The sequence below is a fragment of the Barbus barbus genome (genome assembly GCF_936440315.1).
Source record: "Barbus barbus genome assembly, chromosome: 34".
Taxonomy (NCBI): Eukaryota; Metazoa; Chordata; class Actinopteri; order Cypriniformes; family Cyprinidae; genus Barbus; species Barbus barbus.
Window position 1 is genome coordinate 19,885,698 of NC_136762.1, and position 23,335 is coordinate 19,909,032.

At 40.1% G+C, this 23,335-nt stretch overlaps 1 protein-coding gene across 5 annotated transcripts in view; it reads left to right on the forward strand.

The window, feature by feature from the left end:
- Positions 1 to 23,335, forward strand: part of LOC306854179 (cell adhesion molecule DSCAML1-like) — a gene marked incomplete at its 5' end in the record, with an annotated part of 143,209 nt that overhangs the window by 89,266 nt on the left and 30,608 nt on the right. For all 5 annotated transcript variants that reach the window (XM_079391995.1, XM_079391996.1, XM_079391997.1 and 2 more), the window contains 14 exons: positions 4,375 to 4,521; positions 4,886 to 5,164; positions 6,630 to 6,905; positions 8,513 to 8,809; positions 12,761 to 13,036; positions 14,960 to 15,241; positions 16,101 to 16,220; positions 16,309 to 16,485; positions 20,198 to 20,403; positions 21,190 to 21,286; positions 21,462 to 21,590; positions 21,937 to 22,104; positions 22,613 to 22,683; positions 22,976 to 23,216. In XM_079391995.1, coding sequence (XP_079248121.1) covers positions 4,375 to 4,521; positions 4,886 to 5,164; positions 6,630 to 6,905; positions 8,513 to 8,809; positions 12,761 to 13,036; positions 14,960 to 15,241; positions 16,101 to 16,220; positions 16,309 to 16,485; positions 20,198 to 20,403; positions 21,190 to 21,286; positions 21,462 to 21,590; positions 21,937 to 22,104; positions 22,613 to 22,683; positions 22,976 to 23,216 — 2,766 coding nt within the window. The remainder of the gene's footprint in view (positions 1 to 4,374; positions 4,522 to 4,885; positions 5,165 to 6,629; positions 6,906 to 8,512; positions 8,810 to 12,760; positions 13,037 to 14,959; positions 15,242 to 16,100; positions 16,221 to 16,308; positions 16,486 to 20,197; positions 20,404 to 21,189; positions 21,287 to 21,461; positions 21,591 to 21,936; positions 22,105 to 22,612; positions 22,684 to 22,975; positions 23,217 to 23,335) is intronic.

Here is a 23,335-nt window from a genome sequence, read left to right on the forward strand (position 1 = left end):
TGTAGACATGGTGTAAGATTGCTTTGCAGTCACACTGTACACGGAAGGTGTTAAGCAAGTGTTTCACATCAAAGATGTTTGACCAGTCGAGGTCTAGAACTGTCAGACGTTATATCCAGTTCATTTCATAACTGATCTAAACATTTTTCTCCAAGAATTACACCTCATGCATCCAGCATAAGGGCCCATCATGTGTGTAAAAGGTGATTTGTTATAAGACAAGGCCAGGTGAGTGGGAACTCTAGAGTCATCTCTGGGTACGCCATATTGCGTCAAGCAAGATTTGGTTGAGGTTTTCTTACAAAACCAGCAGTGTAGTGTGTGTTTGAGCGTGACTGTTTCAGTGGAGAAAAAATAGAGTCGACAAAAGAGCCTTTTTCGCTTCATCTCTCCTTCTCTGTCCCATAACCAAGTGTCTTCCTTCACTTTGTGACATTGTTTTTATCTTTGATCCCTCTCGCTCTCTTAGCTCTCTTGATTTTTGTCAGCTCTCCTTCGTTAACCGTATTCTGCATCGACATGACGTCGAGTCCCACCCGCAGCCAATCAGAGCACCAGCTGGCCTTTCTCTCCGTGTGCCAGGCTCTCGGCGCATGCCCTGGTAGCCCGTTTGTGGCTTAACGAACAAACAAGCACTAGCATCCCCTCCGTTTACACCCCTCCTCGCCAACCTTCCCATCATCCCCCTCTCTTTCTCTCACTCCGTTTTTTGCACATGCCACCGCAGCGCCCCCTAACCCACATCACGTGAGCGCAGGGGCCCTAGCAACAGCAAGAGAGAGAGGGAAAAGTGGAGCGAGAGAGGGAAAGAGGGAAAGAGGGAGGGGGAAGAGACGCAGAGCATTAATAAGTAATGGGCCGAACAGTTTGAAACCCGGCCCTCGTTAGCATTGCAGCGGCGCCATCATTTGCATGGGAGCTCCTAGAGCAAATTCAACAACAGCTTCAGCCCACACCCCTCTCTTTTTGTTTCTCTCTCCCTCCATCTTCATGTGTCTATCGTTCTGTCATCACGCATTCTCCTTCCAACTGTCTCTTTCTCTTTTTTTATTTGTGATATTTCGGTATTTCTTTTCTCTAGTGAGCGTCTTCTTCCTCTTTTCCCTTCTGTTGTCGTTCTTTCGTTCTCCGCCCCTTCCTGGCATTCGCACGTTACGATTTTCTTTTTGTTGTTGTTCTATTTTTCACACTGTTATGTGTTTCACATTACTATTCATATCCTCTATTATTCTGTTTGTTTTTTACCTTGAAAACGATGGCAGGAAAATGGTGGCTTTACTTCCGGAAGGGTAATATTTTTAGAGCAAATTTTGCATTCACACAGTCCTGTGCTGAGAGAGTGAGAGAGTTTGCCTGCCCTCCTGACATCTCGTAACAAAACACACATTCTCGAACATGTATACAAACCTCTTTTCTCTTTATGTGTGTGAGTGTGTTTCTCTGGCCTTTGGGAGTCTGTGTAGAGTGAGATGTAACTGGAAGTTTGCCATGCTCCACACATAAATCCAATTCCATATTTTTTTTTCTTCCATCGGTCTGACATGATGCCCCAGGCTGCCCACGCTACACACTCCAGCACTACCACAGAACCGTGCATGTGTGTGGTACACTCAAGCCCTTGTTTTAGACAGACCTTACATGCCCCCCTCTAATCCTCCATGCACACACACATACACACACCTCAAGGCGAAGGAAGACTAGACAAGAATTGATCTGCACTCCCAAACAGAACTGATCGCAAAGAGACGTGGGACTAATATGTGCATTGCTCTGTCTGCCTCTCTTTTAATCCATCAGTCTCCATTTTCAAACCTGTACACCCAGTGGGTCACTTCTTCTGTGAAGTCAAATGCGAGTCTTATGTACAGTCACACACAGACAGGCATGTGCTCTGTTCTGACAAGCAAGGTAATTACCAAATAAAGGACTTTTAAGATGTTGGAACCATGGCTTAGCAGTGCATTTGACTGTGGTGCTCATATGGACAGTGTGGGTTTGAATATGACTTACAACATTTCCCTATCCCCTTCTTCCTCCTCATTTTAGTTTATAAGGCCAAAATACAAAAAAAGACAAGTAGCAGAAATAATAATATGCATTAGCCACTAATTTGTCAAAATGGCAAATGTAGACGCATTGTTTGACTGCTCTTCACACAAAGCTATAATTTCGCTTTGATTTACTTATTTAGATTAGAGAAAAGAACAGTGTGAACATTATGCAAAAGATCTTCTTTTGTGTTCCTCAGAAGAAATTGATTTGGAACAACCAGGAAATGATGACAGAATTATTGTCGGTTTAATATTTCACATCATTTGTGCAACAATTTTACAGCTAAGAAAAAAAAAAATAAGGCAGAGTGAAAATGAAAAAGAGTGAGAGAAAGACAGACCTTGTGTCCCTGGCTACTGATATTTAATTTACCAGTCTTCACAATGAGATAGATCCAAGTGACTGTGATTAAACCAAAACTACTCACTGACTACCTCTCTTTTGCTTGCTCTCTCTCCCTCCCTGGTCTCTCGCTCTGGGTGAAATGTTGTGACAGCGTTGCGCTGATGTTGTAGGGGGTTAAAGTCAACAAGTGCATATTATCCTGTAAGGCTTAATATGCAGGTTGAAGCGCGAGGGCCGACTCTTAAATTACAGTTTGCCGGGCCTAGCACTCAGCGTGACAACAATACCCACACAGACACTGTGTTACGTCTATACACACACACACTTATACACACGTGTGCTCATGCTTAGCTGTCGTACGAATATCCATTCAGCAATATATTTTTGTGGCGGAAATAATCATACATTCATACACACACAGCCAATGCTGTGCGCACATCATTTCATTGTCTTGTCACATGGCCATGACATTCACACAGACGCACGCTGAATTTATCTTTGTTTCCAGCCATTGTCTTTGTTTGTCTGTAGCTACTATCTGTGTGTGTGTGAGTGAGCTGCTTGTTATAGTGATGGAGTGTGTGTGCGGGCTGCCGAGTCAAGCCTGTCCTCTCCGCTTTCATAAATCTGCGTTGGATGAAGCTCTCGAGCCATAAAACGCATCGATCGCCATCCTTCACACACACACATACACTTTCTTCCCACAGGGTAATCCTGCTTTCTATAGGAACGTTGTGTCTTGAGTGAGTTTTGAATGCACAAGTGTGTCCTAATATACAGGGATAAACAAGACACATGGCAGTCAACTAATGATACCTCAGCATAAATATATAAAGACATCTTCACGTTTTTAATGAGTCACAGTGTGAATATGATTCCAGATGTTGGCCTATAGGCAGCTGAAGGTATGTTCTTAAAGTGTTTATATCTGTGTTTGCATCAGACAGAGTGTGTTTTGTGAGTATTAATATTTATAGTTCAGTTAGTTTTCTCATAACGGTGCGGTTGGCCCAATCCACACGCCCTGCCTGCCTGGAGAAACTAGGACACGCACACACAGGGACTGACTGACTGTTCTCACACACTGACATACTTTGCTGTTGTTATTGTGTCCAGTGATGTGCAGTTTAGCAGAAAACACACAAACTCTGCTTTTACACTCTACACACACCTAAGTCATCCCAAAGGAACATTTTATTGCCTTGAGGTTGCTCTTTTATAGCTCAGGAGACATCTCAGTTATTTCAATTAAGTACCAACCTCATCTTATATGTTTCTTATGATGTTTCTCAGGACAAAAACCTAAGACATTTTGCCCCCTAGGAGAAACAATGTAGAAACTTATCTCATCGCTCAAATTCAAATAGTGTGTTCTAAACATGAAAAAAAAAAACATACAATCAACACATCAAACATCTTATTTGTGAACTTTTAAAGGTTTTGTGTGTGTGTGTGTGTGTATCAGAAACATTCACAGCTAAAATGTACTTAACTGACAAATACTTACTTCTGGCTCCTGGGCGAGTGCAGCATTGTAAAATGTGGCCTTCATGAAAGTACAGATAAATCAGAGTCAGGCCTCGCTGATGTAAAGTGACCATGACAGTAATATACTGTTACAATAACATACACATTAAATATTAAAACACTCTCTCTTTCTTACTTTGTAATGGATTACTTGCTGTGTCCTTCAAAAATCTGTGTTAGTTTTTGAATGTGGTGACTATAAACACATTTCTGAATGATTTATAATTCATTGGACAAGTAAAAAAACAGCTTTTTTTTCCCAGCTATAACTTTTGCATTTTTGAAAAAGTTTAATAATGGATTATGTGACTAACTGAATAGAATAACTGATCTGTGGTTGAAGAGTTGCATATGAAGTTGGTACTAAATGGACTTTTGAAAATCATCTATTTGTCGGCCACTGAAATACATGTACATATGTTAATATCACCTCTTCTCCTCTCTCTTCAGGTAATAGGTTTTTCCTGACGTCATATGGGGCCCTCTACATATCTGACGTTCAGAAAGAGGACGCCCTCTCTACCTACCGCTGCATCACCAAGCACAAGTACAGCGGAGAAACCAGGCAGAGCAATGGGGCTCGTCTCTCTGTGCTGGGTGAGTGTGTGGCTTTAAATCAGTTTGCTGGGCAGTTGACACATCTTTGTCAATCCTAATGCACTAAGAATATACTCATAATTGGATTTGTTACTGTCTTGGATGCACTTCTTTGAAAAAAATAGCATTGAGATCCTAATTTATATCATTCATTTTTAAAGAGAGTGTGCCCTACATTTTAATTGTATATTTTTTCCCTAAAGTCTACTTATGATGTTAGTCAATGGTTCTTACAATGGTCTTATCTGACCATTAATCGGGCAGTTTTGCTACTGTAGCTTTAAGGCTTATGTATTTAAATGACAATACATTAATTGGCAAGAATTGCTTGGTCTTTTTTAAAGAACTTTCTCTATGTCCTTAGACCCCACTGAAACCCCGCCCTCTGTGATGGACAGTTTCCAGTCAGGAGAAGTACAAGTGGGGCGAAGCATAGAGTTGCCCTGCATCGCCTCCGGTTATCCCAACCCCACCATCCGCTGGTTGAAAGATGGGAGGCCGCTTCCTGCTGACTCCCGCTGGACACGGCGACTAACTGGCCTCACAATCAGCGACCTCCGTCTGGAAGACTCTGGAAACTACATATGTGAAGTCACCAACAGCTTCGGCTCCAAAGAGGTCACAGGACACCTTAATGTAATCGGTGAGGAGAAAAGAAATAAAGGGCAAAAGGGAAAGAGCAGAGGTACATGAAGAGGGACTGGTGATAGGACAGGAGTAAATGAAGAAAGATGTCACCAATAAACTGCTGGTGATGGAAAAAGACAAACTTTTCAAAAGATCCAAGTTACCTTCACCTTGCCAAGATATGTTCTTTGATCAACGTCCTTGTAGGTTCACACATTCCTTTGAACTTGGATTTTAAGGTTAGGCATACAGGGCTGTGATTAGACCTTAAACATCACTCTTATGAGCCTGATATCGGAGTAAGGATTTTGTTCGTTACTTGGAATCTTCTTTCAGGACCAACTAAATATCTATTTCCTACTTGGCAGAATTGTATGACCTATTTCACTTCATTAAGTAGGACATATTACTGGATCAACATCATTGTGCAGGAACAACATTCCTATTAAACAGTACTTAAGTTAGGTATGGGAAAAGAGCTGGTTGGAGCTTCAACATCTTTCTTTTCAACTTACAGTAAAAGTATGATTATAACTATGTTTATTTGACTTTTATGTTCTTACAGAACTAACAAAAGGTCCAGGAACATGTCCAACTTCAAAGTCATGGCCATCTAGTCTATTCCCCAAAGCAGAAACCAAAAACTAATGGCAGGTGTCCTTATCCTTGTTCCAAGAGATCAAACTTCCTAGGTTTAGTTCTAACTCCAATGAACCTACATAACCTACAGTACATGCAATTTTCAACTAAACCCAAGGGAATTGATTAGCTGGCTCAGGTTTATTGGAGTTGGAACTAAGCTCTGTAGGATGGTTGTTCTTCCTGAACAGGGATGAGGACCAATCTATTGCCCCAGATCTCCTGTGCAACTGTGTCATAGGGAGAGGGAGATATCAAATGGAGTATACCAGGGAGTGAGTAAGCGAGAAGCACATTTGGGTTTAAGAGATGTTGGCACACTGGTCGGCCTCTGCCACCTTCTTGTTGACTTGCAGAGAAAATAATATGAGAAGAAAGGAAGACTGTTCTGGCCTCTCCAGTCTGACCTCTGTTCCACCAGAAATGTGTGTGTGTTTTCAAGCAGGCTTTGGGAGGGATCTTAGACCAGTAGGATGGTATTGGCTGGAGTCTTAATATGAGAGGAAGAGGGGAATAGAGGAAGGGGAGGTGGGGTGGACATTTGGACGTTTAGCCGGTGGGCACATCACACTGGTGTGCTCACACAGATTCTGACAGAACAGGAGGGGAGGAGGGCACACACGCATACATACCCTGACACACAGAGACCTTCAGCACATAACACCAGCTGCCTTATTGCTCACTGACATTTTCTATCTATCTATCTATCTATCTATCTATCTATCTATCTATCTATCTATCTATCTATCTATCTATCTATCTATCTACCATAATTCCAATTGTTAGACAAAACTTAAAGTCTCAAATAATATTTTTCACTCTTACTTTCTCTTTCTCCACAGAGCCTCTGAGAGTCACATTATCTCCCAAGAACCTGAAAACAGGCATCAGCAGCACAGTGATTCTGTCATGTGCCGTTCAGGGCTCGCCCCACTTCACTGTCTCCTGGTTTCGCAACACAGAACCCATCGTGCCTGACCAGCACTTCTCCATCCAGGGAGCCCACAACGAGACTCTATTCATCACGGCAGCCCAAAAAAGACACTCAGGGGCATATCAGTGCTTCGCCACCCGCAAGGGTCAGACCGCACAGGACTTCTCCATCATACTGCTTGAGGGTGAGTGGAAAAAGTGGATAATGGGATAGCGCTGAAGGTTGTGGTACTGATTCCAACTCTGTAGTGTACATTTATTTTTGGACATCAAAGTTCCAAATTTAGATTACTATGAATTTTAAGCAAGTTACACTGTGTCCTACACAAGCACTACAAGATTTTTTTTCAGTAACAGGTAATTTTTCTGTCCTTAAAGGGTTAGTTCACCCAAAAATGAAAATTAGTCAGTTTTTCTCATCCTCGAGGCATTCTAGGTGTATATGACTTTCTTCTTTCAGATGAATCCAGTCAGAGTTGTATTAAATATTGTCCTTGCTCTTCCAAGCTTTATAATGGCATAGGCGGGCATTTTTGTTCAACAGTCCAAAAGTAGTCAAATAAAGCGCATCCCTCCAAATTAAAACGTGCCTCACATGGCTCTGGGGGTGAACAAAGGCCTCCTGTAGCAAATCAATGTGTTTTTGTAAGAACAATATCCATATTTAAAATGATATAAACATCTTTCTTTCACTTCGGCTAACTGTCATATGCGGAAGTCATTCCGGCAGATGATGTAGGACATAGGATGTGGACGTAGCGCACACATCGGTGATTAGTGGCAAACTCGGAAGCGCGACAAAACAAAACAAAACACCGGTTACGAATTAGAAGTACAAAACGAGGATTTGTAAAGAAAAATGTCGGCGGATTTTGATATAAGCCAAGAGGAGACTGGTTTTCCTTTGGTAAAGTAAGGAAAATTTGCTTCCTTTCCTCCTGTAAACAAACGTTGTTTTAATATGGATGGATGCGCTTTATTCTACTATTTGACTTTTGGACTGTTGAACAAAAACACTCGCCCATGCCATTATTAAACTTGGAAGAGCAAGAACAATATAACTCTGATTGGATTCGTCTGAAAAAAGAAAGTCATATACACTTTGGATGCATTGAGGGTGAGTAAAACATGGGCTAATTTTCATTTTTGGGTGAACTATCCCTTTAATGAATGTGAAACACTGCACGAAGCAACAGCAGAATATATTTGGTGTTTAATATGCTGTACATAATAGAAACCAAGCAACAGAAATGAAAAATGATTAATGGGTATTCATACTGACCGTGATTTGCAGCAAAAAAGCAATTTTCAAAATTATTTCAAAATATATGACTATTAAAAATTAGGGCTAACAGAATAAAATAATTGCGCTCAATTAATTTGTGACAGTTTTAGAGAGCAGGATCAAACAGTAATAATTTGATAAATAGTATGTGTTTTATTTATTTACTTTTATTTCGCTGAAATTATCCACGGACCCTCAAACACCCTTATGCAGGGGTCCCCAGTTTGTATACTTCTGGAATAAGTTAACTTGCCTTTTGTGGTTTTACAGATTAAATTTATTGCAAGCAATTAAATGAACTTCAGACAAAATATTCAAGAATTCTGTTTATTATTAATTATATTCAACCACACTCAACAGTGTCATTCAGAGGCAAGACAACATTAGTGGCATAAAATGTACCTCTTTTGAAAATTGAGCTGTTCTTATGAAATAAACATTTCAGCAGTGCACCATTCAAAGATTCTGAAGTCTTCTATCTGTATTCCGCTCTCTTTTTCCTGTCAGACGGCACCCCACGGATTGTCTCGTCTTTCAGTGAGCGCGTAGTAGCCCCGGGCGAGCCCTTCTCTCTCATGTGCGCGGCCAAAGGCGCTCCACCCCCCACCATCACCTGGACGCTGGACGATGAGCCGGTAGCGCGGGACTCGGCGCACCGGGCCAGCCAGTACACGCTCTCCGACGGCTCCACTGTCTCGCACGTCAACGTCACCAACCCCCAGATCCGCGACGGGGGCGTGTACCGCTGCGCCGCACGCAACTCGGCCGGTAGCGCCGAGTACCAAGCGCGCATAAACGTAAGAGGTGCCTGTCTACTTTTCAATCTCAGACGTTTAGGGTTATAACCCGCCACCTCCCCAACCCTTGACCCCTGAACTCCTCCACCTCATCTCAAGTCCAGACATCATCGCTTCCTATCAACTCAAGTGTCATTGTGTATGTGCGTGGGTGGGGTGGGTGTATGTGTGTGGGTGGAGCGTCTTATGTTGTTTGTTCATCACAGTGCTGTCACCTGTGCGTTTTCTCATTCTTTCCACTGTCAGATCATCCATTTGTGTTGTCGGTATCTTTCCACTTCTCCTGTTTGTCTCTCCATCTGCTGAGTCTTTGTTCCTCTCTTTCACACATACACGGTGTCTCTGTTTCGATGTCGCTGGCTGGCTGGCACACGTGTGGTGTCCTGGCTGTTCTGGGACAGAGTGGAGATCTGGCAGCAGGGAGACGCCATCAAGCCAAAGAGAAAAGAGACATGTCAGCTAAGAAACCTGACTGAGAGAAAAGAACACAAGTTGAAACAGTAGAGAAGAGTAGAATTGAGAGAAGAAAAAAAAAATTAAAAACTCAAAAGTAAAATCTCAAAGAAGATGAGAGAAGGATAGAAAGGTGACGAAAAACTCAAAGGAGAGAAGTGGAGCAGAGACAAGAGAAGAGGACACAAACAGAGAAGCAGCTCAGAGTGGACAAACACGAAATGTGACTGACCACAGCTCCTTTTAGAAGATAGAAAATTAGAAGACACCATAATAAAAGGCCTGTGGGAAAAACAGTAGCGATGAAATTGAAGGAACTTTAAATTTTTTCTTCTGTAATATGATATATTGTGATTTCTTTTTTTCTCTCTCTAATTCCGTATGGATTATTGAAAAAGTATGTAGACCAGGCACTTGATTTTATCCATCGGTCATTGTTAGGATTTTGATATGTGGCCATTTTACTCAAAATTGAATGAAAACGTGTAGTCAGTTGTGGTTGGATGCTGTTTAAGCGGACTAAATGATGTTGAGACATCACAAGAGAGAAGTCTGCCGTTTCCCCAGAAAATCAAGTTGTGACGAATTATCACATTTTTGGGGATGAATCATTTACAGAATGACCTATAACATGCATTTACAAAGTAGATGGGGGAATTTCATGCAAATGTTAAGTAATAGCATGGAAATTCCAAGACAAACAGTGGCAAATGTACATAGACTCTATGATTTTTCAATCTTTAGATTAGTAATGAGTAATGATTATTTTACAAAGTGGAATTCAAAGTTCTGCTCATGATTACCTAGATAAATTCTGAGATAATTACCTAGATAAATAAAGTCTGAGCCTCAGACTAAGAGTGATGTTGAGTTGTGTTGACAGGCCTGTTGAATTCACCCTCTCTTCCTCTCTATCGCTCTCTGAAATGTTCAGTTATGACATATCTGTCTGCTTTAAGGAGACATGTCAGAACAATCATTGCAGTGAGAATGAGCCCCTGTGCCAGGGAGCCGAATGATACCAACGCTCATGGACACACTCATAGAGTCTTAAAACACAACTGCCTGACTAATACACTCTGACCACAGTATGTTCATGAAAACCGACAGCATTGACTTTCACACACACCCTATCCATATCACACACACGCATTTATTCTTGAGATGATCGTTTCACAACACAATATTTAAACACAGACACCCGTGAACAATCAGGCCCCATTCTTCCTGTGAACAGCACAATAGCGGTGCTCAGTTCCTGTCCGGATCCTTATCCAAGTTCATACATTCGTATATTATGTTTGAGAACAAAAGAAAAATAGAGAAATAGAAAGACAGCCAGAGAATAACTGTGAAGAAGAGAGAAGAGGGATACTGTGCGACAGTCTCCTTGAATAATACATCAGGGTTGACTTGTCAGAGCGGTGACTTCAAAGCACAACGCACGCTGAGCTGAGAGAAAGGGAGAGAGAGCAACAGAAGAAAAGAGAGAGATACGACGATGAGGAGTGGGATGTTAGAGAGGATGAGAATATTTGTGAGCATAAAATCTACATATGCCCCATTGACGATTTATAAACCGATCCGCCCTCCATTTTGAGGCAAAAAAATGTCCTTCTACAGTACGTCTTTTCGTTCTTCTGGTTCCTCTGATTTTTTACTCCTAAGCCACCTTGTCTCAATTCAGACTCTTTGTTTCTTTTTTTCTGCATCTTCAGGCATCGGCCATTCAAATCTTCACAGTGTCCCACCATCCATTTGTTTCGTACACCCCTCCATCCTCGTGTGTGATCTGAGAGCAGAGTCCTGAAGAAGTCAGCCTTCTCTTTTTGCCAAAACAAAGAAAAGAATACAAAACAAACACGAATCAGTCATTACTAACCTTTTCAAATTCAGCAATGACTGGTTATGCTAGAAAGAACCAGAAGCTGTTAACATACTCTAATCACATTAAAGGGCATTCCCACTGACAGCGATTGCAGCAACAAAGCAAGTTGCAGTCATAGTTGGTTACGTTACGAGACCAAAATTTGCAACAAATCTGAGCAAACTTTATGCAATTCCACAGCGACTACCAGACAGTGGCGCTCACATTAGCAGGAATGCATACTAGCAATCAAAACAAGCCTATGGTTCAGTTTAATTCAAATCAAGTTTAATTTTATAGTGCATTTCGTATAGTGCATATCATATGCTTTACATGAGATGCAAGTCTCTAATTTGTTTTGAGAGGTGACTATGTCAAAGCAATGTCCATATGGCAGAAATGTACAGTTTTTCAACCTTAAACAATGGGATGGATCGTTTGCATGATAGAAGACTAGTTATAGAAGTACACTAGAGCTAAACAATTTGGGGCCTAAGTAAGTAGCAATTATTTGTAATCGATACAGAATTTATTAGGTAGCCGGTGTAGAGACTGTAAAATTGGGGTGGTATAATCATATTTTTTTGACCTGGTAAGAACTCTAGCAGATGCATTTTGGATTAACTGTAGCTTGTTTATTGAAGATGCAGGACAACCACTCGGTAGTGCATTACAATAGTCCAGTCTAGAGGTCATGAATGCATGAACTAGATTTTCTGCATAAGATGTTTTGCCGGCTTAAATTGGTTGAAGCTGGTTTAGCTAATCTCCTAGCCTAGCTAACCTGGTGTTTACCTGTTTTAGCTGGACGTAAATGCTAAAAAGTGCCCTAAAGCCAACAAAATAGACCAGCCTGACCTGAAAAGTTATATTTATTTATTTATTGATTTTGTTTCAGTAGGGCAGTACAGTGAGTTTAATTCACTGTCAGTGTGAACGCCACCTTTCACTTTACATAAGCAGCACAACATTATAGCCTTTATTGTTAAAAGCTATTCAGTAGCTGTTAGCATTTAGCTATTCAACCACAGCTCTTTGATTTAGCATGGCACAGGTTCACTAAAATAATTCTAAGGCCTCTGCTCTCGCAGTCCTCAATCCTTTAAATGTGTGTTTTGGGAGGTTGCTATGAAATGTGTTGTATTTTAACTCTGCCTGCATAAACACATTATGTTAGTATTTTAATGTTAAGATTACACCACACATTGCATTACTATTAAATGCATTAACTTGGCGTATTAAGCTAATAGTACAGAAACACACCTCAATCATTGCTGAAATTATATAAAGGCATGGTTCGTCTCTACGATATGTGCCTATGTGCCAAGCTATGATGAAGGATACGGTACAAGACACATTGAAACAGTAGATGCACACACCTATTACACCAGATTCTCTGCTGTGAAGACCAAGAGCATTCTAACCCCCTCCTTCCCATCCACCACTCGCTCTTCTCCTTTCTTCTGCCCACATTTCTCCCATCTTTACCCCAAATACCCGTGCAAAACCTGGTCTCCCATCTCCCTCTCATTCACTCTTTTACCCTTTTCTACCTGGCACATTCTCCCTCTTTGTTTTGTCTTTCTCCGTTTTCCCCCCTCTCTCTCTTTCTTTCTCTTTCTTTTCTATCTCTTGCAGGTCCTCCCAGTATCCGGGCCATGCGGAATATCACAGCTGTGGCCGGTCGCAACACTTTCATTAACTGTCGTGTGATTGGCTACCCCTATTACTCCATCAAGTGGTTTAAAGACGGGACAACGCCGTTACCAGACAACCATCGTCAGGTGGTGTATGAGAACGGCACTCTGAAGTTGAGCGATGTGCAGAAGGGTGCGGATGAGGGGGCGTATCTGTGCAGCGTGCTCATCCAACCCCAGCTCTCCATTAGCCAGACTGTCTATGTCACAGTCAAAGGTTAGTTATTACTGCTAATGATTTGGGGGATGTTTTTGGCCCCTTGAAAAAGCCACAAGCAGGCACAAGTCACAAGATAAAAAAAAATAAAAAATTCCCTCTACATTTGATTTGGGGCTGTTTATACACAGGTTTCTAAGCAGAAAAAAATATATATTTAAAATACCTAAAATTAGTGTTGATTCATCATTTTGGATTTAGCATGAAATCCTTTATACCAAGTTAGAAATATAATCATCAAATATATGTTATTTACTTATTTATTTACTGGTTGGTTAGTATGTCAATATGTCAAAATTAGTTATTTATTTTATTTTATTTTATTTTTCAAGAGAATACATACAATTCACACCAGTCTTGTAAATAGTTTTAACAAAAATGTGATGTATTGATATCAGTTAGTCACACTGGATTTATTGTGAATATTTTTGTGAACATTTTCTCATGAATTTAGTTTTCATCAGACATGGGTGCAATCTTTGTGTGAAATATTGTGTTTGCATACTGGATATTTTTATGCATTGTTTAGTCACAGTGGATTAAGTTTGAAATAGATCTAAAGTAACTAAACAATGCCTTTCATGCTAAGTCTGAAATATCCATTTAACTATATCCATTTGTATTGTTTTATTTATTTGCATTTTGTAAGGTACAGTGTTATTGTAGTATTGAGATTGAGCATTATATTTTTATTCATATAATTTGTATTATATATTTTCTGTTCTCATTTTAATTTTAGTTGAATTTTTAATCATTTTGCCATGTTTTTGTCCTAAACACAGCAGCTTTTGTTAAATGTTTACATAGTTAACTATAATAACCTTGGTGACTTAGGTCCTTTTTTGTAATTGTTCATATGCCGAACATTTACTTAAGGCATCCACATCAAATGAGAAAATTCAGCGAGCAAATTGTTTTAGTGTGAAAATTGTAAATACTTAATTTTTTAATGCCATTTAGTAACATTGGATTTGGTGTGAAGAGGCCACCCTGAGAGGATTTTTGGACTTGAGCCTAGTCAGCAGGGTATCTTGATTTTATGGAGGATTTCCAAAAACAAAACAACCCTCCATTTGAGGTTTGGCATTCCTTGAAAACATGCTGCTTTAATAATCATTTACAAAAAAGGATGCCCACTGTACAGTACTTAATTTTTTACATTTCTTCTGAAAAGAAAAGCGTAGTAGTTTATTGTGGCAGAGTGGGTGTGTTTTGGTAAATGGAGTGTGTGTTGCCTTCAAACAAGTATATTTAAGCTGTAGGCGGTTGGTGAAGGTTGAGGATGGTCTTTCCCCTCCGCTGGCACAAAGACCCTGAGAGAAAGCACATCACTAATAGCCTCTGATTAACAGGATTACATGCCTTCTGCAGCATTACAACCATTCATCAATTACCCAGTGTACTTAGCATGCATATGTGTGTGGGGGTGTTATTTTCAGTATGTTAAATGTAAATGAATGGGAGGTCGCTCTGATGTTGGGTCTTGAATCTTTACTTCACCATGTGTCTCCATACAAGGGGCTACAGCTCCTGGTACAAAGACAGCTAGGTCTAGTGTGTGCGTTTGCATGAATGTGTGTGTGTATGTGTGTATCAGTACAACAGAACACTGACTCCAGTGTGAAGTCAGTATAGTGTGCTGCTTGTCTTGTCATGTCTCTGATTTAATTAGCTGAATTTTAACGAGCCCCAGATTAAATCCCCCAGATGTCTCAGATGAAGCCCCCACCTCTGTTTCCATGGCAATGCCATTATTCCCCATGCCAATTGGGCTCTAATTAGAGCAGCTATTATGGGCTGGAGGGGTGGGATGTGTGAGTGTGTATGCGTGTGTGCATTTTTGGAGGGTGACGGGGGTCAGTACAACACTGGAGATCATGAAGTGGTTGATACTGAAGATCTCTTGCTCTTTTCCTCCATCAGTTCCTCCCCTCATCCAGCCCTTTGACTTCCCTCCCACCTCCATCGGTAAGCTGATGTACATAGCTTGCGTGGTGTCCTCCGGAGACATGCCAATCCGGATCACCTGGAGGAAGGACGGGCAGGAGATCGTGTCAGGAACATCAGGAGTCACCATCGAAACCAAGGAGTTCATGAGCTCCCTTCAGATCTCCAAAGTTTCATTGGAGCACAATGGAAACTACACCTGTATTGCCAGCAATGATGCAGCAACTGTCAGTTCAGAGAGACAACTCATAGTAACAGGTGAGCAAGAGAGTGAGGGTTTTATGGCAATGGAGTATGGGAATCTCAGCATGGTTTCACCGATTAGAACCATTTCTGGACCAGATCGCACATGAGGAAACTTTTCATAGTTCCTAGAACTATTGGCAGAAGTACCCGCTTTTTTGGCGTGTTCACACCGCAGGAACTAGTAATGTATTTAGTTCTGGGAACCGTTTGGGGGAACAAAGTAAGCTCCTACTTCAGAATAGGGTCTAAAAGAGTTCTATAGGAACTATCAGTGCCATAAGTGTACGCAGATTGGCCAAACACATACGAAAAATCAGCTACCCGGCATTTTCAAAAAGCAGTGTAAAAATATCTACTCCACAAACATGAAAAAATCGATAACAGCATATAGCTACCTGTTGTCTGCAGTGCTGTGTTCTTTTCTCAGCCTCAATGATATGTAACACTACAAGCTGTCATAGGAGATTTAGTCAGATTTCCGTGCTCTTTTAATCGCATAAATAGTTTACATTCCATCTCTGTTATCACGAAACCCACGGCACACAACAAAAACAGCTCTGATCATGGACTCCTCCATTCACCAGTTGTTGATGTTCATAAATGCCGCAAATAAAACATCGCTTTTGCCCGCTTCAGAGTTCCAGCTGCTGGTGTGAATGCAACCAGGAAAACAGGCCGAGGGGGAAATTGGTCCTCTAGGAACCACAATCCTGGCTAGTTCCTAGAATTACGCGGTGCGAAAGTCCCTATTTACTTAGTTTAGGTTTGGGGTTAAGATTGGGGATAGGGATGGGACCAACAACACGTCCTACTTGCCAAATCAATTTATTGGTATCTCCTCTTCTGAAACTGTGTATGTTCTTTGTTGTAGTTCCCCCTGGTTTTCGGGTTCAGCCCAATAACCAAGATGGGATCTACGGCAAGTCAGAAGTTCTGAACTGCTCTGTGGAAGGGTACCCTCCTCCCAAAGTTGTCTGGAAGCATGCCAAAGGTAATATCTTTTGTCACTGCATTTCTGAAACATCAATTTCAAATGTTGATGAGCCACAAACAAACCTGTCTTCATCTTAATTCTGAAGGTATAGGGAACCCCCAGCAGTACCATCCAGTTCCACTGACAGGTCGCATCCAGATCCTGTCCAACGGATCTCTGCTGATCCGCCATGTTTTAGAGGAGGACCGGGGATACTACTTGTGTCAGGCCAGCAATGGAGTAGGGTCCGACATCAGCAAGAGCATGATGCTCACTGTTAAAAGTATGTCAGGCTCTCATGTGCATCTACACTCTTAAAAATAAAGGTTCTAAAAAGGGGTTTTCACAGTGATGCGATAGATAGAACCATTTTTGGTTCCACAAAGAGGCTCTCAGTGAATAGTTCTTAAAAGAACCATTTATTCTTAAAGAACATTTTAATAATCTAAAGAATCATTATGTGTGTATACACCTGCAGTAATGACATCAGCTCTGTTCCAACCCATAGTGAGCTGCCTCAATGTCTACGTAGGCATTATTTCCTAAACATGCATCTTAACCATCATGGATCTTCACAAGTAATGGTTTTAAAACTCTCTTCATTGGCAGAAACTCTGTTAATGGTTGTGTATGCAAATAGCACTCCTTACCTGAGACACGTGATATGCCAAATTCAAGTTACAACCATTGCAAATTACAACAGACTGCAACAGTGATTGGCCACATTTATTTTGGTTCAAAAGTAAATTTTCCAATTCATTTCTTCCAAAGAAGTTCTTCTATAAAGAATTCTGAAAGTGAAAGTGAAGTGACATATGGCCAAGTATGGTGACCCATACTCAGAATTCGTGCTCTGCATTTTAACCCATCCAAAGTGCAAACACACAGCAGTGAACTGAAGCCATGAACCAAACAATTCAGAAATAAATCACAACATTACAACATTGATTCAAACCAAAAAATTAAAAATAAATAAATAAAAAGTACATGTAGACAAAATTAAGAACCAAAAACACTAGTATGATGTAAAGGAAGAAAGTAAAAAGAAAGTGCAGCTTGCGCTTTTGTGTTTATGATTATGATAATAAATTAATATCACATGACAACAAACACCAGTTTGCAACATCAAGCAGTTTACAAGGATTAGTTCACTCTCAGAATGAAATTTTTCTGATAATTTACTCACCCCCATGTCATCCAGGATGTTCATGTCATTCTTTCTTCAGTTGAAATCAAGGTTTTTTAGAAAAACATTCCAGAATTTGGAATGCAATACGTAATGAGTAAAGTCATGCATGCACATCACAGAGCTAGTGCAAGACGAGCATTTGTGGTTAAAAATTATATACATTTTTATTTAGAAAATGTCAGATCGTTTTGCTAGATAACCCATCCAAACCCATCCTTATTCCTCTGCTGAGATCATGTAGCGCCATTTAAAGCTGCACTGAAACTGCAATTTGGATCCTTTAATCCATTGGTGTCTGATAAAGTTCATTATATAGAGAAAACTCCTGGAATGTTTTCCTAAAAAAACATAATTTCTTTTGGACTGAAGAATGAAAGACATGAACATCTTGGATGACATTTGGGTGAATAAACTGAAGTGAACTAGTCATTTAACAGACTGTTTTTGTAAAGACTAAAATAACGTGAAACGACTGATCCCAAGAGCCTTGAACATTCACAAGTTACAAATTATCATACTGACTTTTACATTAAAAATGTATAGATTTTGACATTAATATTTTACTAAGCTCAAGTCTCAATAATTTCTAAACTGTAAAAAAAAAAAAAAAAAATACTGGATGAAATTCAAGATTTCAAAACTGTTTAAATATTTCAAATTATAAATAGTTTTCAGAGTATACATATTATGAAATTTGAATGTCCCCAAATCTTGGATACAAATTCTGAGATTTTCTCACTTGTGAAGGATGCATACAGTACTGCTTTTGACCTAAACTAGGGTCCTTAGGAGGCTGCCTAATTTATGGCTAGACATGTTCTCTAGGTAGACAGGTTTCAGGGCATAGCTGTTGAATATCAGAAATTTCATAATAGTTAAATCTCTCATTAAACCATGACATACAAATAAAGCCATATATTTGAATTCCAGTCACAGTAGATTTGAGGATGTCTTGGATGCGATTTGACCTGCAGCCTTTGGGATGGTTTGCGATGGTGTGTGTCTGAGGTCTTTGTTTAAGAACGGCCCTCAGATGGGCTTTCACGTCTCAGACTGATGCCTGCGGGAAGGGTTCGAGACGCTTGAGTGGACACACAACACCACCTCCACACACACACACAGGCGCACACACACCTGCACCTGTCACACTTTGTCACTCAAACTAATGACCCAGTTTATGATATATCAGTCACACTGAGGAAAGAAATACAAGAAGCCTTTGACTTTTTTTATATAGTAGCTAGAATTGCCAGGAGTTACTGCTTGTGTGTGTGTGTGTGTGTGTGTAAGAGAGAGAGAGAGAGCAGCTCTCAATAAGAATACCAAAACAACAGATTCAAGTGTGCTCAGCTCATTTAGATTAATAGAACATTACAACGAATCCGTAAGGCTATCTCATGACTGATCGTTAAATCGGACACACGATCTGTTCTGTCCAAATCCATATTATTGATCCTTCACATAATGTAGAGTGCAGAAAACTCCCTTACACGCAACACTGCCCTAGGCAGTTACAGTTACAGTCCTGACCACATTTAAACAAACCTCATCCACCGGTATATTTATTAACACCCAGAATATTCTACCCAGTTAAATCTTAAGAATGTGCTAAGAGATGTACTTGAAAAAAGAAAACCTATTTTATTTTACTTAATTTTTTATGTTGGTTTACTTTATTTTATATTTTCATCTCAATTTCTTATTAATGTAATGCAAATGAATCTCATTCAAATTAATGTTCTGTAATACTTAAAATATCCTTATTACTGTAATTAAAATGATAGTATCCAGACTATATTATTTTATTAAAATTAAAATAAATACTACCAATATATGCTTATAACTGTACTCGACACATGTCAAAATAAGTTATGTCTTAATAAACTGTTAGAAAAAAATATATAATTATTATAAATGGAAATAAAACCTTAAATAAGAATGACCCATGTAAATCACTTAGTACGTTAACTACTACCATTCAATTTACTGAGAATGAGATTTCACGGCATTAGTCTGCTGACAATGTATGCAAAAATCTATGCTACAAACTTCCTGGGTTAAAATAGACTTTGATCAATAATGATAATAATGACTGAACAATGATCATTAGTTTGGGGCGAAATGTAAACATAAATTTTTTTTTTTTTTTCCTCCCTCAAAAGTTATGTAGTGTTCTTGACTAAAAAAGAAAAGAAATGCTATTTTGTTTGTAACCTCAGGCCAGTAATCTGTAGGATTTCTAGGATAAATGTACTTAAGTTATGTGGTTATTCAACAAGATAGTAGAACATGGTTTTAAATTTTCATGCAAAGCCTGTGGATATCATGCGGCTCTGTGTTTACGGCATCCTACTTTTTTTTTTTTTTTTTACAGTGGATCTGTCTCCTTTTCGCTCTCTCTCGCGCTCTCTGATTCAGTGTTGGTGTTATTGATTGAATCGTTCCTCTGTTCTGCCTCCCTCAATTCTATCCATTTCACTCGTTGGAAGGGAGGGAATGAATAAGTGATGAAAACAAAACAGCGGAACCCTCTTCAGATCGATATTGTGTGTGTGTGTGTGTGTGTGTGTGTGTGTGTGTGTGTGTGGTAGCGCTAGAGAAGAGTTACTCAGGGGGGAATGAGCAAGCGAGAGAGTGTGAAAAAGTAATTGAGGAGTTGAAGAGAGACATGCTAATGCTCACTGCCCCGTGTCACAAGAACGCCAGGTGTCGGGTTAAAGTCACACTGACCTCTGCCTCTTTTTAAATTCATTTTTTCCTTCACACATATTTACCTCCTTTCCTGATATACCTTCTTTTTGTGCAGTTCCAGCTATGATCACATCCCACCCAAATACTACCATGGCCATAAAGGGGCAGAACAAGGAGTTAAACTGTACTGCCCGGGGTGAGTACCCCATCATCATCCGCTGGGAACGAGGTGACACCGTTATTGACCCTGACCGCAACCCTCGGTACTCCATCACTACCAATTCCAATGAGAAAAGCGATGAAGTTATCTCCACACTGAAGGTGAGATACATGTGCATACACACATAAACTATGTTGTCAGTGAAGGAGTTCAATAAATGTTGAATAAGGCAGATGCTTGCCTAAATGTTTCAAAACAGGTTTCCTAGTATAATCTTTCACCATTTTTTTTTTTTACTTTTATTTTTGGTCATGTGGTTTGCTTGTTTGTTTACTCACTCTAAAACTATTTTATATTCTGACCAGAGAAGCACATTCATTCATGTATTTATTAATTTATGTATGTATGTATGTATGTATGTATTTATTTATTTATTTATATCTATATATCTATCCATCCATTGAATCTATTTAGCTGCATTTATTTGTTTATTTGTCTGTTTACTCACTCTGAAATGTTTATATTCTGACCTGAGAAATGAATTGAGCATTTATTGAATTGCTTATTTGTTTAGGTTTTATAATCTGGTCTTTATTATTATTTATATATAGATTTGTTTGTTTGTTTAATTATTTTCAATAAATTATAAATATATTTTAACCCGCAAAGCACTTTTTACATATGAAAAGTTGCATTTATTAATATTATTATTATTATTATTATTATTATTATTATCATTTAGACACATTACGCTGGAATAAGAGAAGTATTTTAGCCTTGTATATTAGTGAATACAAACCATACAAGCCAATCATCCAGCATTATTGCCAAACTATGTACCTTTGTCCATTGGGTTGTACATTGTTCAACAATACATGAAGTGGGCCTCAAAATGAGGAAAAGAGAAAAACAAGTTCTTCTCTTGAACACTTTCTCTCTTTCTGCAGCTGAAGCCAGCGGAGCGAGGGGATTCCGTCTTTTTCTCCTGCCACGCCATCAACTCATACGGCGAGGGCCGAGGGCTCATCCAGCTGACAGTGCAAGGCAAGACAATCAGCCATGAAGAACACACTCACATCCTACATGATACTCTTTATCTAGAGACACAAAATCAATAATTTACCTCCTGGCCCCAAGCCACCTCTTACTCTTCAGCCTCTCTCTCTGTCTCAATCTCCTCCATCTGTTTGAAGTCTATTTCCACTTGCTTTGCTGGCAGAACCCCCTGACCCCCCAGAGCTGGAGGTTCGAGAGGTCAAAGATCGCAGTATGAACCTGAGGTGGACGCAGCGGTTCGATGGCAACAGCATCATCACTAGCTACGACATCGAGTACAAGAACAAATCCGGTGCGGCATTGCTTTGTTTCCATTTCAAGCTTGGATGAATTACATTGTGAGCGTGCATTAAATATGTATTTGTATGTCAGAAGAATATGTAGCGAATAAGCTCAGACTGCGAGAAGATGAATGGGATGTGAACAGATTGCTGCGATGTTGCGACTCAGGTGTATTGCCTTATGCTGTTTGTACATCTGCGATCGTCCTAGTTTTCAGTGCATCGCTGGTTTTTCGAATACGTATGATTGGACCTGTAAACAGTCCTCATTGCATGCTAACAAACATAATGTTCCAGAACAGCCTGGATGGAGGTGTGATGTAGTAATGTATCTGTGTTATTTTGTCCTTGTCGTAGACCCATGGGAGCTGAAACATGCCACCCGTAAGATCTCGCCCACCAACAACCAGGCCAACATAGTGGAGCTCCACCCGGCTTCCGTGTACAGCATTCGCATGTACTCCTACAACAAGATTGGACGCAGTCAAGCCAGCAAAGAGCTGACCATCAGCACAGAGGAAGCCCGTGCGTCTCACGACCCTGATCTGGCATCATCTACTCACCCTCATGCAGTTCAAAACCTGTACCACCTTCATTCTGTGGAACACAAGAGATAAATTTTTGAAGAATTTCCTGGCCAATCCTTTCCACAGGAATGTACTGATCTGGTTCTTGAGTTCTCACTGACTCAATGTTTCCATCACAGTGGATGAAAGCTCACCGGAAGGGAAGATTATTAGTAAATTTCAGCCTGTTTCTCACACTAAGCTATCACAGGACTTTAAATAATTGGAATATAGCATCTAAATCATATTGGACACTTTTATTATACTTTTATGGTGCCTTTGTACCCTTTCCGAAGCTTAAAAATACTACTTCCCTGTCATTGTAACTAAAAGGATATCATTCAAAATTTTTCATATTGTGTTTCACGTAAAAAAAGAAAGTCATGCAGGTTTGGAATGACTTTGAGGTGACAACATTTTTTATCCCTTTAATATTCTTGTGATGTGATGTGATTTTCTTTTTACAGCTCCTGATGGGCCACCCATGGAAGTGATTTTACAGCCAATGACCTCTCAGAGTATCCGTGTCACCTGGAAGGTAAGTCTGTGACTCCTAAACTTGCCATTCTTTGGACTTTAGACCCAAGGTCTTCAACTCTGCTCCTGGGGACCTACTGTCCTTGAGAGTTTAGCTACAACGCTAATCAAACAGCCAGAACCAGCTAATTGAGGTCTTCAGGATCACTTGAAAAATCACAGGCCAGGTTTGCTAAAGCAGATTGCAAAACAACTGCAGGACAGTGGGTCTCCAGGAGCAGGGTTGAAGACCTAGGCTTTAGATTTTTAGATTCACTTCTTACTATATGTCATTTTCTTTTCACTCCACTTAGGCACCTAAGAAAGAGCTCCAGAATGGAGTGATCCGTGGCTATCAGATTGGTTATAGGGAGAATGGACCGGGCAGTAATGGACAGTACAGTATAGTGGAGATGAAAGCCACAGGTGATAGTGAGGTGTACACCCTGGATAACTTGAAGAAGTTTGCTCAGTACGGTGTGGTGGTTCAGGCGTTCAACCGAGCTGGAACCGGACCTTCCAGCTCTGAGATCAATGCCACAACACTTGAGGATGGTAATGAAATACACTTTAACTATCTATCTATCTGCAACCCAAATTCCGGAAATGTTGGGACGTTTTTAAAATTTGAATAAAATTCAAACTAAAAGACTTTCAAATCACGTGAGCCAATA